The sequence below is a fragment of the Phyllostomus hastatus genome, unplaced genomic scaffold (genome assembly GCF_019186645.2).
Source record: "Phyllostomus hastatus isolate PE091 unplaced genomic scaffold, TTU_PhHast_1.1 phas_scaffold_129, whole genome shotgun sequence".
In the NCBI taxonomy this organism is placed as follows: Eukaryota; Metazoa; Chordata; class Mammalia; order Chiroptera; family Phyllostomidae; genus Phyllostomus; species Phyllostomus hastatus.
Window position 1 is genome coordinate 9,670,478 of NW_025334009.1, and position 16,006 is coordinate 9,686,483.

A 16,006-nucleotide genomic window follows, 5' to 3' on the forward strand; every position below is an offset into this window, starting at 1 on the left:
CAAACTCATGAGACAAAGCAGACAGAGGAAGTGTTCCAAATTAAAAGACCCTAGAAAGACATAAAAGTAAATGTAATCTGTGATCCTGGATTGTAAATACAGATCACTATAGACAACATTAATGGGGTTGTTGGTAAAATTTGAACATAGACTAGAAAGTAAGAAACAGTGTGGATCGATGTTAAATGTTCAATTTCGTGACTCTGATAACTCCATTGAAAAGAGTGAGAGAAGATTCTTGTTCTTGGATGTAACCATGGAAGTATTTAGGGATATACAGGTGGAAAAGGAGGAGGAGGAGAGAGACCCGCTGTGGAAACTTTCAACAGTTGGTGACTCTGTGTGACCCTTTTGTCACATGGGGCAAAGAGAACAGGACAGGGCTCAGTCCCCTCCCTGGGTGACCAGCTTCCCAGGGAAGTCGGGGCCTCGCGGGGTGCTCCCGGTGGAAGCAAACTGAACTCTGCCTCTGCGGGGGCGAGGGTATGTCGGTGTCCGCTCCGGAAACTGAAGTAGCTCCAGTCATGTCCGTGTTTTCCTTCCGTCCCCGTGGCTCAGGCTGGCCGCGCCCCCTCACGTGACAAAACCGCTTTTCCTTAGAAGTGGCACTTGCTTGAAATCTAGGCATGGGAAAACGAAGTGAAAAACAATGCCCCATTTTGCCCTCCCTGCATTAACAAGCTAAACTTACTGCTTCTCACATTGTCCATGTCCCTTGTTAGTGACATTTATCTACCAACAGGCACTTGCTTATTGTTTTCAGATCACTTTTGCTGCGTGTCCTTAAAGTAATCCTGTAATTACAGGAATAGTTTCTTCGATTTATAAACAAACTAGAGCCTGCAGATATTATGTCTGTGTTTTAATTTGTAGTGAGGCCTGTTTTACAATGTATAGCTCATGAATCTCTACATATGTACTGCTTAGCCTTGTGGTGACATGAAGCTACAGCTTGAATTATGAGGAAGGCATTAACGATCTATACAAAGATGCTTTGGTAATTGATTTGTTCAAAAAGCACTTACGGAAAGCCTTCAACATGTCAGGCACTCTGTTAGTTACATGGAAATCAGATAGCTGTATGAATTAGACAAGGCAGCCAATCACAGATTCTTGACTCTGTTCTTATACAAAAACAAAAACAAAAAAAACACAAAAACACAAAGGCCACAAGTTCCAATGAGAACCGAGAATCGATGCCTCGTGATCATCACATCTGAGCACCCAGCCCACACAGATCTGACTGTTCGCTTTGGGTTCCCACGTGAAGCTAGAGTCGGAAGCCGGATGAACAGCCAACAGCCCTGCAACCCTGAACTAGGTGAAATGTGCTGAATCCCAGCCCTGGGCCATCCACGTTCAAGACACCACGAGACCTCGGGTCCCCAGCTCTTGGATTCTAAGTGTCGTGTCCTACGGAAGGGCTCCTTGGGAAAATGGTTGATCCCAGGTCCAAGGCTGGGAGGTACCAGCTATGCCTGGACATCACATTGTGCTAGAAAGCACAAACATGCTTTTCCCAAAATAGGAATGGTTCATAAAAAGAAAATTTAGAGGCAGAAAGTAGATTAGTGGTTGCTTGGGCAAGAGGGACCTTACTGGATGAAAACATTGTTAAACTAATTTATGGTCATGTTTAGAGATACTAAAAAGTATTGAATTGTATACTTGAAATGGATGAGTCATACATACATAAAATATACTTCAGTATATACAAAGCAACTTTCAAAAAGCCAGCATCACTGTTTTCAATCAGGATACTTGTCTCGAAGAGATGTAACAAACAAACCCATGGAAAACCTTGACTGCATCTCGGATTTTTAAAAAATCAGCTTTGAGCCCTGGCTGGCGTAGCTCAGTGGATTGAGTGCAGGCTGCAAACCAAAGAATCGCAAGTTCGATTCCCAGTCAGGGCACATGCCTGGGTTGCAGGCCACAGCCCCCAGCAACCGCACATGGATGTTTCTCTCTCTCTCTCTTTCTCCTTCCCTTCCCTCTCTAAAAATAAATAAGTAAAATCTTTTAAAAAAATACGACCTTAATATTTTAAAAAATCAGCTTTGAAAAAGAAACTTGGGGGACGTCAGGGGAGACTTTTGAGTGGACTCTAAGTTAGAGACACAACCAAATTATTGGTACATTGTCTTGGGTGTAAGAACGGTATTGTGATTATGTAGGAGAACTGCCTTAAGTTCCCAGGAAACACAGCTGAAGAAGTCAGGGGTGAGGCGTCTGAGGCCGGCCACTTACTTTTGAATGAATTAGGGAGATACACAGACAGACAGACAGACAGACAGATGTGTGAAGATAGAAAATGCACATGTGAAGCAATGGAAGGTATACAGGTGTGTTCACTGGACCATCCTTTCGTAGATTTAACAATTTCAAGATGAACTGTTGGGGTAAAATATTCCAAGGACCACATTTATTTGCTCTAGGGCAGGCCTTAAAGAATCTCTATTTAATGAGCACGCGGGTCATGCCAGTAAAACGACGCTGTTGCACTGTTTCCCCTTCCCTCCCTCGTTACCTCCGTGTGCCGGGCTTCCTGCCGCATCTGAGACGAGCCACGTGCCTTCTTCTCGCAGGACCTTTGCTCTTCCCCTCCAGCGCTTCCTCCTCCCTGGATTCTCTCACTACACCCCACACCTGCCCTTCAAGTGCTGACCAAAATGATCATGATTTGGGGAAGCATCCGCCCCACTGTCTTCCACAAACAACTGTAAGACGCAAGGGGGTGAAGTCTTGCCCATGATCACTTCCCTGGTCCTCCCATAGTGCCTCACACAGAGTAGGCACCCGATATTTTTAAGGGAATGAATGAATGGAATGAATGAATGGGTTTGTTTGATGGACCCACCAAGGTGCTATCAACTGCCACGAATCTCACTAGTGTTAGGAAGCACCACTTGACCTCAGAATGGGTTTGTGTCTAAGGAGCAGTTATTTTAAATTCAGGTCGGCTGATGTTCCCTGGAGGTCTCTGCCAGCCTGTTTCTCTGTATCTCCATGATGGACACAGGTTTGGGGGAAGGCAAAGAATCAAACAGAATGCACGTGCTGTGATTTAGGAGGGCAATACGTTAAGTGAGTCAAGGACAAGTCAGGAGACACCATGCAGAGGCTCATCTCAAGACTCACCAGGGCTTCCGGCACGTGGTACGTGTAGCAGGGCCGTGGGGCGGTAAGAAAGTGGCTTGTGATTGGTTTTCTTACTGTCAATCATTAAGGAGTGAACACTACCTTTTTCCTCTCCCAGGAGATTAGCCAGATATCTCAGATAATAAACTCCGGATTTTTATCTTCCTATGGGGGCAGTTAATAAGTGTTTGTGGAAGAAAGGGAAGGGAGAGTTGAGAGGGGAGAAAGGGTTGAGAGGGGAGAAAGAAAGGGAGTGGGGAGGAAGAAAAGAGAAAAAGAAAAAAAAAGAAAAGAGAAAAGAGAAGAGAAAAAAAGAAAAGAAAAAAAAAAGAAAAGAAGAGTAAATTGGAGTCCACTGCCAGGAAAACAATCCATAAACACAGGCTTTAGCTGTTGAAAGTGTATCCAGGGGATCAACTACACGGGAAAGAAGAACAGTGCAGGCTTTGTGCTGATCTGCTTGGGGAGGAGAATGGAGAATGAAGACAGTGGGTCCCCAGGACTGGGAACAGACATGGGGGATGGGCCCGAGTCATGCTTATCCAGAGGGTGTGGGGCGGCAGGACTACCCTGCAAGCCCTGCCTGTCGTGTGGCCTTCTCTGGGGATGGCACCTAGTAGCCTGTGCTTTAAAAACCCTCCACATAATTCTTAAGCACATTCGAGTTTGGAAAGCACTGGTCTGTAGCATTGTCCCACTGGGGTTTTTTAAGTTTGTGTGTGTGTGCATGTGTGTATACACATGTTCATATAAAAATCACATACACACTAACATAAATGTGCAAAAAATAATGTGCATTCTGTTCACAGAAATGTGTGAAGGACTGAGATGGCAAAGAGTAAATTATTATTTTTTTAATTTATAACTTCTTTTCTTAAGATTTTATTTATTTATTTTTAGAGAGGGGAGGGAGAGAGAAAGAGAGAGAGAGAGACATCAATGTGCGGTTGCTGGGGGCTGTGGCCTGCAACCCAGGCATGTGCCCTGACTGGGAATCGAACCTGTGATGCTTTGGTTCGCAGCCCACGCTCAATCCACTGAGCTAGCCAGCCAGGCTGCCCTGCTCCAAGCACCCTCTGCCCCGTCCCGCTGTTGCTGCTCTAAGTCACTTGTCGCGTCTGTCCCTCGCTCTTTAACCCGAGAGCTAGTTTGAAGTGTATGAACCTTGTACAGGAAAACAGTAGTCATTCCCTCATCACTTCGGCCAACAGGCCGATGAAGGGCAAAGGCAGCTGACAGCGACCCCACCCGCCCAGCAGTGGAGACCTCGGAACTCTCCTCAGGCCCTGCCAGCCCCACCGCCACCTCCTTTATTCCCCATGGGCCGCACTCCACTTGCTTTTCTGTCCCCCTAAAATGACGCCGTTGCTCAAACTACTTTTAGAAGTCCCTCTCCTGAAGCCCCCGGGGCAAGAAGGCTGCCCAAACCCTCTGTCGGTGTATGCCTCCAAACAGCCCCTCGGCGTCTTCTGCGGAAAGCATCCCTCTCAGAGCAGGATCCACGGTGGAGGTCTGAGCACCTGCCGCATCCGAAGTCAGAACTGCTGGGTCAGGCCAGAAAATTACTCTTTTTACACCAGGTTATGCAGCACGCCAGGTTATCCAGGCACATGATGAAGCTGAAGAACTTCTACTTTAAAGGTTTTTCTGTTAATTGCTTTGGAGAAACAGATAGCAAAACACTTCAAAAAGAAAAAAAAAAACAAAAGAAAACAAAAGATGGCCCTTTCCATCAGGGGTCAAGGATTTACTTTACATTAATGCTAAAAATGAACTGGAGCTCTTTTTCCAGGAATTATTTCCCACAGTCCTTTGCACAGTCGTAAAAGATCCTCATCAAGGTCAAAGGCAGGAGCAACCCCAAAATTCCGGTTCACTGCCCTATCACTTCAGCGTAGCCACAGACCCATTTCACAGCCCCCTCTATTCCCGAGAAACAATTTTAGAGACTTATTCAGATTCCCCCCAAGCGGCTCCACATGGTTGTTCCTCTTCCTACAGCGACTTGCCGAATTCCTATTTATAATTCACACTATGTAGAGAACATAAAACTCAGAAGCAGCGCTTGCCAACAGAAAACGCCCACCAAGAAAAACTCGCACAAGGAGTAGAACAAAGGTGAACGCTTGGTGTGTATTTACTCAGAAAACTAAACTTAAAAAATAAATCCAAACACAAAGAGCAAGACTAAAGAAAAAACCTGCACGGTTCAAGAGAGGATCACGATTGATCATAAGATAATTGCTGTCACCGCATACATACTATTTCTCACTGGTTACTTCACACGAGCTTTTGCACAGACGTGTGAGGTCCTCAGTGACCTGAGGCGAGGGCAATGAACTTCAGTGGCATCCGTACACCATCTCAGGCCACTAAACGACCTGCGTTCATTTCTGAAGTCTGTTGTTGCAAATTTATTCTAATCCTCTACTCCGCAGGAGCAAGAATACCTACTCCTCTTCTCTCAGGCCATTTTCATGGACTGTGGGTTCCCTCCCAATCTTCTCCAACATCCCTTCCAAGTGCAGGTACAGCCCCCACAGTGCAGACACAGCCATTACTGTCCAAGCCCGAGAGGGGCCAATGCCAAGGTCAAGTACTTCCATTTCCAGAAGAAAACGTATGAACACAGTCTTCGAATATACAGATCACAATGGAGTGTATGCTGAAGCACTTGAAACACATGTAAAGAGTGAGGGGAAAAAACTACAAGTGCAACTCCAATTAGGTTGGAGATGTGCTGGGCGTGAGAGCCTCGGCGCGGCAAGGTGAAGCTCACGGGGGCTGGGAGGGGGTGAGCGTAACCGGGAAAGGCTTGGCGACGGCAGCGGGGCCCTGGAAGACGCGCACCATGTGCACAGGCGGCGAAGGCACTGCGGACGCGGGCAGCAGCACGAACAGAGGCCCGGAGGCAGGAAGGAGCACAGCCTGCGGAAAGGTCAGCGGAGGCACGGCCACGGCTGCAGCCGGGCAGAGACTCCGGAGGGGGCCCGGCGACGGGGCTGAAGGGGGGCACCGGGGACTCGTGGGGACCAGCTTCCTCTCCTCGGGGTGCGACTTCTGATGCTGGACGAAGCTGCCGTACCACTTGAAGGCTTTCCCACACACCTTGCACCCGTACGGCCTCTCGCCGGTGTGAACCCTCTGATGCTGGATGGAGGCTATCTTCTGCGTGAACGCCTTGCCGCACTCCTTGCACCGGTAGGGCTTCTCCCCGGTGTGAATCCTCTGGTGGACGACGAAGAGCGACCTGCAGCCGAAGGCCTTCCAGCACTCCTGGCACGTGTAGAGCTTCTCCCCGGTGTGCAGCCGCTGGTGCTGCAGGTAGGCCGCGCTCCTGCGGAAGGCCTTGCCGCACTCCCTGCACTCGTAGGGCTTCTCCCCCGCGTGGATCCTCTGGTGCTGCGTCAAGGCCGTGTTGGAGCTCAGCCCTTTGCCGCACTGCTTACACTCGTAGGGCCCCGCCCCGGCGTGGTTCTTCTCGTGCACCGTGCAGTCGTAGCTGGACTTGAAGGCCTTGCCGCACTCCCTGCACTTGAAGGGCTTCTCCCCCGTGTGACTCATCTGGTGCCGAAGGAGCTTCGAGTTGTACCGGAAGAGCTTCCCGCACGCGCCGCAGCGGTAGAACTTCATGCCCCCTCGAAGGATCAGGTTCGGGTTCAGGCCGGAAGGCTGCCACGGGGCCTTGCTTCTAAAACCGAGGGGCTCGGGAATCTCTCCGGGAAGCCCTCCTCCCGGCCACCGCGGCCGCTCTGTCTCTGCGGGGGCTTCCCGCTTTACCGCTGGCTCGTCGTCGTCCTTGATGCGGGACTCGCCGCCTGATCGGAGAAACCGCACGGGTCTGAGTTACGGAGCTGCACGGGGAACAGGACCCAGAGGTTCTACTTCTCTTTTGTAGGATGTGATTTTTTAAAACACACCCAAGAGCACGCTCCTCGCCCCGGAAGCACGCCCACGCCTTTCCCTCCCCCCTCTCTGCCTCTCTCAGCACGCATCTCCTGAGTGCCGAGGGGCCCCACGGGACGTGCAGCCGGGGGAGCGGCGGGGAGCGGCAGCTCGTCCCAGGCTCACCCCTGAACCTGTCTCCAGGGCCCTCTTTGTTGCTTCTTCCATCCTAAGCCTTTCCTTGTTTCACTGTCCCCACCTTTAATAAACATCCCCTCAAAATCATAATAATTCAATCAATCCCTGAAATGCCTATAAGCATCCATAAAGGAGAGAGGAAAAGAAAAACAGTAACAGACAACTGAAGAAGCAATGACACTGGACACAGAGCGGGAGGGGCCTCCTGTGGGGGGGGGGGGCTGGGCAGGTGAAGTGGGCAGAAGGAGAACTTCAAGAATGGGAGGGGAGGAAGGCCGGAGGGGGTAAGGAGAGAACAGGAAAGGGCGGATAAGAGGGATCAGCAGAAATGGAAAATTTTCTAAAGAGAGAGACCCAGAAGAGGAGAAAGGCCAGTGAGATGGCCCAGACGTCAGGTCCCATGGAACAAGGGGCAGAGCAGGCTGGGAACACAAGCAGACAGACGAGGGAGCACAGTGCCCCCCCCAAGGGCCAGGAAAGCACCCCAAATTCTAAATTCCACCGAATGAATGGCCTCACGATTCCCTTTAGGAAGGCCCCACACAATACTCTGGGATAAGAGCTGCTTGCAGAGTCGGCTGGGACGGAGCGCCGGGCCACAGGGGGATGGCTGCTCAACAAACCGTTCCTTACAAAGTCACGCAAGGGTGAGCAGCGAGGCCTGGAACTGCCTTTCCGCAGGGAAGAAAACCGAGTAGCCCCCGGCTCCCAGGCCGGCAGGCACTCCCGGGGAGGCTGTCGGCTGTGTGCATGGGCCAGGTGCTGTGGGGCGGGCTGCTGGACGGGGCCAGTCCTTGCCTGCTCCTACGCAGCCCCATATACAACAAATACTATGGCGTAGGAGACTTTAAAATGCACAAAAAGGAAATTAAACCGAACCCCATAGCAGAGGCACAAAATAAATCAGTTTGACCCACAGAATCAAATTTTCCCTACAATATGACTGAAGCCCTACTCTGCCATAAAAATTGGCATAAAATTAAATGTTTCCACTGGTGAGAAATGAAGTGGTCTAGGAGCTCCAGGGTCACCGTTTTCTGTGGGAGGACGGCCATGTACGTGTGCAGAAAGGAGGTGGCCAAGCACCCCCAGGACTGGACTTTCCGGGCTCGGGGCTGGAAGTCAGGAGAGGTCAGGCTGCCCGGGGTGCCGCCACCGTATGGACAGCAGGAGGCCGTGTTTCCTGCTGCAGACGAAACATTGCCAGCAAACCGGGAAGGCAGACCCAGAAGCTGCCGCGCTCTCTCGCTCACCTGGACAGATGCAACTCCACACCTCTGCTGCCCAGGGGTCAGGGCCCCAGGGGGCTTCCCCTCTCTCCAGCTGGGCGATCAGAGCAGGTTTGGGGACCGGAAATGCAACTTCAGCAAGAAAAAAAGACAGGCAAGTTGAGGCAGAGATCCAGACCTGGTCCCGCTGGCCCACCGTGCAATGGGCCAGTTGGGGAGGGGAGAGAAATGGAGCCCCCAGGAGACCGGTGAGCCAGCCAGGGGTAATGAGGGAAGGCTCCAAACTGCCCCAAGGGCGTGACAGGGCGACAGCCCTTCTCAACTGGAGGAAATTTCACCGCTGCCCTGACAGAGGAGGAAGGAAATCCCCTCAGGAAGGCTGCAGGTACTGACACCCTGGGAGACGCCTCTGCAGAGGTGCAGCCCACAGCCCTAGGCCAAGGGTGGGGTGGAGGAAGGGCACCCGGGGCACCAGGAAGTCCTTCCCCTCAGGGCCCGAAAGCTCGCTCCTCCCTGGGATGGAAGGAAATCCAGTTTCAAAACGGAAGGGCACCAGGGACTTGCCCAGCCAGCACCTCCAGAGGCAGGCGACTGCAGAATGGCCCCTGCAGTCACCACACCGAAGGGCTACAAGACTCCCCAAACATCTGAGGAAGATGCCAAACTATCACCGAGAGCCACGGGGAGAGGCCTTACCCAGGGCAGCCACGTTTGCATACGTCTCCAGCATCACCTCCCGGTACAGGGCCCTCTGCGCGGGGTCCAGGCTGGCCCACTGATTCTGCGTGAAGTGCACGGCCACGTCCTCAAAGGTCACTGGCTCCTGAAATGGCAGGTCCCTACTCACGCTCTGAGTGCGGGGCAAAGGGAGGCAGCCTGCGCCGCAGGGCCCCAAACTCAGGGCCCTGGGGAAGGTCTGCTCTACCAAGAAGGGCACCCAGCACCCAGCCAGCGCCCTACCTCGGCCAGCGTTCCCATCTCCAAACACGGAGTCCCTACACTCACTCTCCCATCTGCTCCGCTCTGGGGCCCCAGCTGTCATCCTCACCCCACAGCCTGGCAGCTGGGGCTCTCTGCCTGGTGACTGCGTCGGCCCGTGTCCCTCTGGCACCTCCGACCTCATGCACTCCATGATCTGGTCACCTCGTTCTCTATACACCAGCCACGGCAGGCAGCTGCCACTCGCCCTGTCCCCACCCACCTAAAGTACACACATGGCCCCACCTGTTCCCCGTACCTGGCCTCTCCTCGGTCTTCCCCAACACCCTCCACTGTGTGCGGAGGAGCACCCCTCCAAAATGTCCCCAGCATTTTGCAAATTTCTTTTTATACCTTCTTGCTGTATCAGAAAGCTACCTCTAATCGAAGAAAACCTACAGCCTGCCTGGTCCACCTGACTGCCAGCAAGGTTGGCGGTGCCCGTCTTTGGGCACAGCCCCGTCCCACCTGTCAAGGTGTGTGCCCCTTCCCCTGGGCCATCTCCATCTTCCCAAGAGCAAAGGGGACTTGCTATTGCCTGTCTCCCCCACCAGAATGTAAGCCCACGAGGCAAGAGTTCTGTTTTGTTCGTAACTGGTTTACTAGCACACACTATACTGCCTGGCACATACTTGATGCCTCATATAAATATGCTGAAAGAATTAACTTCAAAAATGGTCTGACCACAAATGAGACTTGGTAAATTTACGAAGGGGATCAGAAAACAACAGCAAACACCACTTTGACAGGAAAACGCCAGAGCACATCCATTCCAGTTGGTGGCAGAGGGCCCACCACGAGCCGAGTCCCACTTTCCGTGAAAGGCTGGAAAGCAGCACATGGGGAAGGAAAAAACACAAATACCTCCGCTTTGTGGATGAAACGATTACCGTCGCCCCCTCGGTATCCGCAGGGAAGTGGTTCCAGGACCCCCCACGGGCACCAAAATCCAAGGATGCTCAAGTCCCTAACATAAAGTGGCACCATATTTGCATGTAACCCATCCATACGCTCCGATATACTTAAAACCACCCCCAGACCAGTTATAACACCTGACACAATCTAACACTATGGAAATAGTGGCTCTACAGTTTTGTTAGGGAATAACGATAATAAGAAAAGCCTGTACATGTTCAGTACAGGGGCAGCCAGCGCAGGCCTACACACATAGCACACGTCAGCAACAACGTAACTTTTCCTTCAAATGTTTTTGATCCCTGGTTGACTGAAGATGCAGATGAGAGACCCACCAATACAGAGCTGACGGTATCTGCCTAAAAATACCCAGAGCCAAGAGATTGAATGAAAAACATTTAAAACTGACAAAACAATGTGTTGTTAGCTAGATACAGGATAAATAAACCAAAATCATTAGCTCTCCTAAATACCATCACAAATAAATTAGAAGATAAAATGGGAGAAAACAAGATGCCATTGATATAAAAATAGCTAAGAATATACCTAACAAAAATGTTTAAGACCAGGATGAAGAAAACTGAATGTTTATTAAAATAAATAAAAGAATGAAATATAGTGGGACATACAGTGTTTCTGAATGAGAAGAATCAAGTTTGTAAAGTGAATTTCTCTCAATTTTGCCTATGAATTCGATAGAATCCACTCCCCCAACAAAAGAATCAGTGAGATTCGTGCAGGGGTTGGGGATCATTTTAAAGCAGGGGTTCTACCCTTTCGGCGTCTTGGCGCCACCCTGGAAGAAGAGTTGTCTTGGACCACACATTAATACATTGCCACAGGTAATCACAAAAAAAATCTCATAATGTTTTAAGTAAATTTATGATTCTGTGTTGGGCTACATTCACAGCCATCCTGAGCCACATGATGACCGCAGGCCACAGGTTGGACACCCCTGATTTAAAGCCATCTGAACCCTGGCCAGGTGGCTCAGCGGGTTGGAGCGTCACCCTGTAGACCAAAAGGTCACGGTTTGATCCCCAGTTGGAGTGCGTACAGGAGGCAACCAATTGATGTTTCTCTCTCACCTTCACCTCTTTCTCTCTCTCCCTCTCACTCTCTTTCCCCACCTCCCCTTTCTCTCTAATCAACATCCTTGAAAGATGATTTTTTAAAAAAGCCATCTGAAAAAGAAAGTGTGAGAGACTAGCTGAGAATATTTTGAAGAAAAAGAATTTTTGAAAGAAATGACAAGGGGAGATTAAACTGTACTTAATAGGACACTTTGAGAAATGAGAAGACAAGCCACAGACAGAGACAAAATATTTGGGGAAAAAAGGTTTGATAAAGGACTGCTATCCAAAGTATACAAAAAACTTCTAAAACTCAACAATAAGAAAGTGAACAACTCAATTAAAAAATGGGCAAAATACCTGAACAGATACCTCACTAAAGAAGACATACAGATGGCAAATGGGTATGTGAAAAGACTTAACATCGTATGTCACCTGGGAGATGCAAATTAAAACAATGAGATGCCACTGACGCACCTATCAGAACAGCCAGACCCAGAACACGGACACCCAGTGCTGGCGGAGCACGCGGGGCGACAGGAACTCGGTGCTGGTGGGAACGCAAACTGGTTTGGCGGTTTCTCACAAAACTAAACGTGCCCTTACCATGTGAGCCAGCAGTCCCGCTCCTTGGTGATCTTCCCAAACGAGCTGAAAACTTATGTCCACACAAAAACCTGCACACAGATGGTCACAGCAGCTGTGTGCATCACGGCCAACACTCGGAAGCAGCCGCAACGCCCCTAGCAGGTAAACAGATAAACACGCTGTGGTCCCTCCAGACAAGGGAACATCACTCAGCACCAAAAACTAAGCTATTGCCCTGCTGGGTGGCTCAGGTGGTTGGAACATTGTCCCTTACGGGAGGCGATCGATGTCTCTCTCTCTCTCTCTCTCTCAAATTAATAAACATATCCCTGGGTGAGGATTAAAAAATAATAAATAAATAAATAAATAAATAAGCAAGCAAGCAGGCTATCAAGCCATGAAAAGTCACAGAGGAACCTTAAATACGACAGTGAAAGAAACCCATCTGAAAAGGCTACACTGTATAATTCCAAGTACATGGCATTCGGAAAAGGGCAAGACTATGTACTGATACAGGGTGAAAAAGACCCACAGCTGCCCGGGAGCGGGGGAGGGACACACAGGCACAGCCCAGAGGGCTTTCGGGGCTGTGACAATACTCTGTGGGATACAATAGTACTACTCTGTATGACGCTGTCATGGAGGAGACATGTCACCATACGTCTGAAACCCACAGGAAATACAGCTGTGGACTCCGGGTCATGCAGGTGTTCAGTTGTAACTAAGGTACCACTCTGGTGGGGGGGTGATTATCATGCAGGGATGGAGCCAGCAAGCACATGGAAACTGCTTTTTCTGCTCAACACTTCTGTGAACCTACAACTTTTCTAAAAAGATGAAGTTGACTTAAAAAAAAAAGGGGGGACAACACTTAATCTCCTACCTGGTCTGCAAATAGGTACCTAAGTAACACCTTGCACAAACAACTCACCACGAAGAAATGGAAAACCTTTTCAACAGATAAATCTAACCATGTCACCTCCCCTGCTTAAAATACATCAGTGCCTTCCAAATGGACCCAGAGTAGAAACCGAAGTCTCCACAGTGACCTTCTCCCACCTCACACTGAACGACTTTCTGACCTCTCCCTGTTCCTGATGAACACTCTGATCTCTCCCCCACTTCAGGGGCTTTCCATCTGCTGTCCTTCTCTCTGGAAAGTTGTCTCTTCTGTAGTTCCCAAGACCGTTTTTCTATCTCATCCTCCACGTGAGGTCCCAAACTCAAGATACCACCTCTGTGAGGCCTCCCCTGATCATCACCTTCAGAGGTGGCTTCATTGAGGTTTCTCAAATTGGAGGTTTACCAGAATCAAACTGGGGAGCTTTTACAACTGATTCCCAACCCCAGGCAGCCTCCTCCTCAGTCTGAGTGAGTCTAGGGTAGGACCCAAAAATTTGCAATTCTAATGAACTCCCAGGTACCGCCCAGTGGCTCACACTCTAGAGCTCTGTAGGTTAGCAACATGCGATTATGGTATTAACTTGCGTATTTGTTTGCAGACTACTTTGCTAATGAGAAAAGGGAATTTGTCTGCATTATTCAATACCATGCACCTAGCGTTTAGAAAGTGTATGAACAGTGCCAGTCTCTGTGGGACACGTCTCCAGTTTGTGGGGCAATCTCTCTAATGAAAAATTACTCTGATTTCGGCAGGTGACTCTCCTTTGTAGCACATGATCTAGATGTCCACAGTAAGGGAGAATTTCTTGGCTCGGGTCCCCCTTCTACACTTAACCCTACACACCCAAATGCATCTCTATACACAAAACTCTTATTTCCTCCACCACGTATTCACAGCCATCGCTCTGAGGATGGACTCAAGGAGAAAACCAGAACCTGGCCACGTTAGGCCTTCTTGGTCCTTTCCCGATCAACCGACAGCCAATGCGATTTTTAAAAGTCGGAGAGGAAGCTCTCAGCTCACCTGAGGCCAAGTCGTTTGGAGCATGGCTGATGTCCCCTGGCTTCGTGCACTGTCTTCAGCGCTTGGAAAAGCAAGAACCTTAGAAGCTAAGAGAGGAAGAGCCATGAGCGCAAGGAGCTCAGTCCTGCACCACCCCCAGTCGCCTAGGGCCTTCCCAGGCTCCTCATTGCCGGCCCTGGTGGGAGACTCTACCAGGCAGGTCAACGCGTGCTCAGCGCCCCACCTCCCCAAGCACTGCTCCGCCTGGGCCTCAGGGCAACCCCCACATCTGCACACCAGGCGGACTGAGACATCCCTGCCCCTAGTGTTGGGTCCAAACAAACCTTAAAAAGCTCTTATAGGGACCATGACATTAAGGCCCCCAAGAAAGATGTCTGTGGAGAGGAGGGACGTGGGTGGCTGGCTGCGGATTAGGAGTAAACTAGTGTTCCGGTGGGTGATGCCGACCGAGACCCCTCCTGGATCTCCACCCAGGGAAGCAGAGGAACCCAAGCACGGAAACGTCAGCACCCTGTGCAGGAGGCCGTCACGCTAATTCTGTACGGTGGGAAAGAGGATCCCGCTTCCGTGGGCAGGGGGCCGGGCCAGGGCTCTGGAAGTCCGCGCAGCCACCGCGGGCGGCCTCCGCGAGGCCCGGACGCCAGAGCCCCAGGTCAGGGAGGGACGAGCCACCACGGGGACCGAGTGCAGGGGCGGGAGTGCTGACGACGCGCCGGGGAAGGCGAAGTTGCCGGCACGGAGCGGACCTGGCACGTAGAAGCCGCTGGAAACCTCACTCTTCCACTCGGACCCCAGAAAAGCTGGTAGCTAAAAAAACGACGCGGAAGTGCGCGCGCGCGCCCAGCGCCCCTCTAGGCCGCTCGGAGGCCGCCCACCTCGGTGGTCCCCGCGCCGACCCCACGTGACTGGGGCCCGCCCTGCGGAAGGGGTGGGGTTGTGGGCGGGTCCTTGCCTGAGCTGTCACGGGGTGGGGCGGGTCCCTCTGCCAGATGCAGGGGTTGGAACCAGTTCGGGACTGGAGTGTCACGACCCTGATACAACCTCGCTCCACTCAGACCTCGACCTCTAGGCACAGGTGGGGCCACAGGTAATAGACTGCCCCATCAGCGGTCGGCCATTACTCCGAGGGTCACCTGGGCTGTGCAGGTGTGGGGAGAATGGCTCCTGCTCGTGTCATCTCTTAGATGCCCAAGCCAAGGATCCTGCTTGGGTCCTAGGCGGGGCAGCCCTTAGGAAAACCATGATTCCCACCTGCCTTTATACAGCTTCCTCCTTGTTAGGACCTGTATGTGTGGGGACCTTTTAAGGCAGGTCCATTAACAACCAAATAATGGTGACTAAGGTTGCCAGGAGTCCTGTGTGTACAGGACATGCCCTATGTTAAATGGTTTAGTCCGGTTTTGACGCTGGCAGGATGCCCTAAATGCCCTCTGTTTGGCTTTTTCCAATAAATTCCGGGAGGAAAATCTGTAATTTACAGCTTTTTGTGGAGGGGGGTGGGGGTCGCTGGCACTAAAATAACTTAAATGTCAACACTGGCTGAACAAAATGTCATGAACAAGTAAAGATCTGGATAATCTCTTACAGTGTCTCCTGGAGGTTTAGGTGATAGAAGGGAAAAAAAGAGAAAACATTAAAAGTACTTTTTTTATATTCAAGAAGGGGAAAGACTGTTTTTGGTCAAAGTCCCAAGCCACGAACAAATAACTTCCTTAAATTTACATAACTTCGGATCAGAATGCATGCTCTGAAAACCAGTGAGTGACAACCTCGCTTAGGTGACCCCCGGTAACTCTCCTTCTGCAAGTTAGCAAGTCAATAGCAACCTCAAGGTTCTGAATGTGAGCCAATCAGTGGCAAATGCCCTTGAAAGTCAGCCAATCGGTGATAGCCCCACCCACTAGCCAACAGCCAATTAGCTAGTGCCTCACTACAGTGACCACGCTTCTGAAAATGACCAGCGTCAAGAGTAGCCAGCCTTACTCCAGTGATGGCTTCTGGCCCGTGTGGTCGTCAACGTGAATAGATTTTGATCTGAAATGTCCACTGAACACGCTTCCAGATTCAGGGCT

At 50.7% G+C, this 16,006-nt stretch overlaps 1 protein-coding gene across 4 annotated transcripts; it reads right to left on the bottom strand.

The window, feature by feature from the left end:
* Window positions 1-5,255: 5,255 nt before the first annotated feature.
* Window positions 5,256-14,815, bottom strand: LOC123830804 (zinc finger protein 621-like). 4 transcript variants are annotated; one of them, XM_045857387.1, is made up of 6 exons: window positions 14,681-14,724; window positions 13,935-14,020; window positions 12,026-12,162; window positions 9,150-9,276; window positions 8,478-8,585; window positions 5,256-6,959 (listed from the first exon to the last, which is right to left on the bottom strand). In XM_045857387.1, the coding sequence occupies exons 3-6, from the start codon at window positions 12,026-12,028 to the stop codon at window positions 5,917-5,919; spliced, it is 1,281 nt and encodes a 426-aa protein (XP_045713343.1). In that variant the 5' UTR covers window positions 12,029-12,162; window positions 13,935-14,020; window positions 14,681-14,724; the 3' UTR covers window positions 5,256-5,916. The 4 variants fall into 4 exon arrangements, with proteins under 4 accessions (XP_045713343.1, XP_045713342.1, XP_045713340.1 ...); XM_045857386.1 differs by lacking the exon at window positions 14,681-14,724 and adding an exon at window positions 14,258-14,656; XM_045857384.1 differs by lacking the exon at window positions 12,026-12,162 and having other exon boundaries at window positions 14,681-14,815.
* Between the last annotated feature and the right edge of the window lie 1,191 nt (window positions 14,816-16,006).

Bases quoted from the DNA above. Each gene is read 5' to 3' on its own strand.
- LOC123830804 (XM_045857384.1), bottom strand. From the start codon at position 13,958: ATGCTCCAAACGACTTGGCCTCAG. The intron at 8,586-9,149 runs GTAAGGCCTCTC...TTCTTGCTGAAG, and splicing joins TGCAAACGTGGCTGCCCTGG to TTGCATTTCCGGTCCCCAAA. The intron at 6,960-8,477 runs GTGAGCGAGAGA...TTCTCCGATCAG, and splicing joins GTGGAGTTGCATCTGTCCAG to GCGGCGAGTCCCGCATCAAG.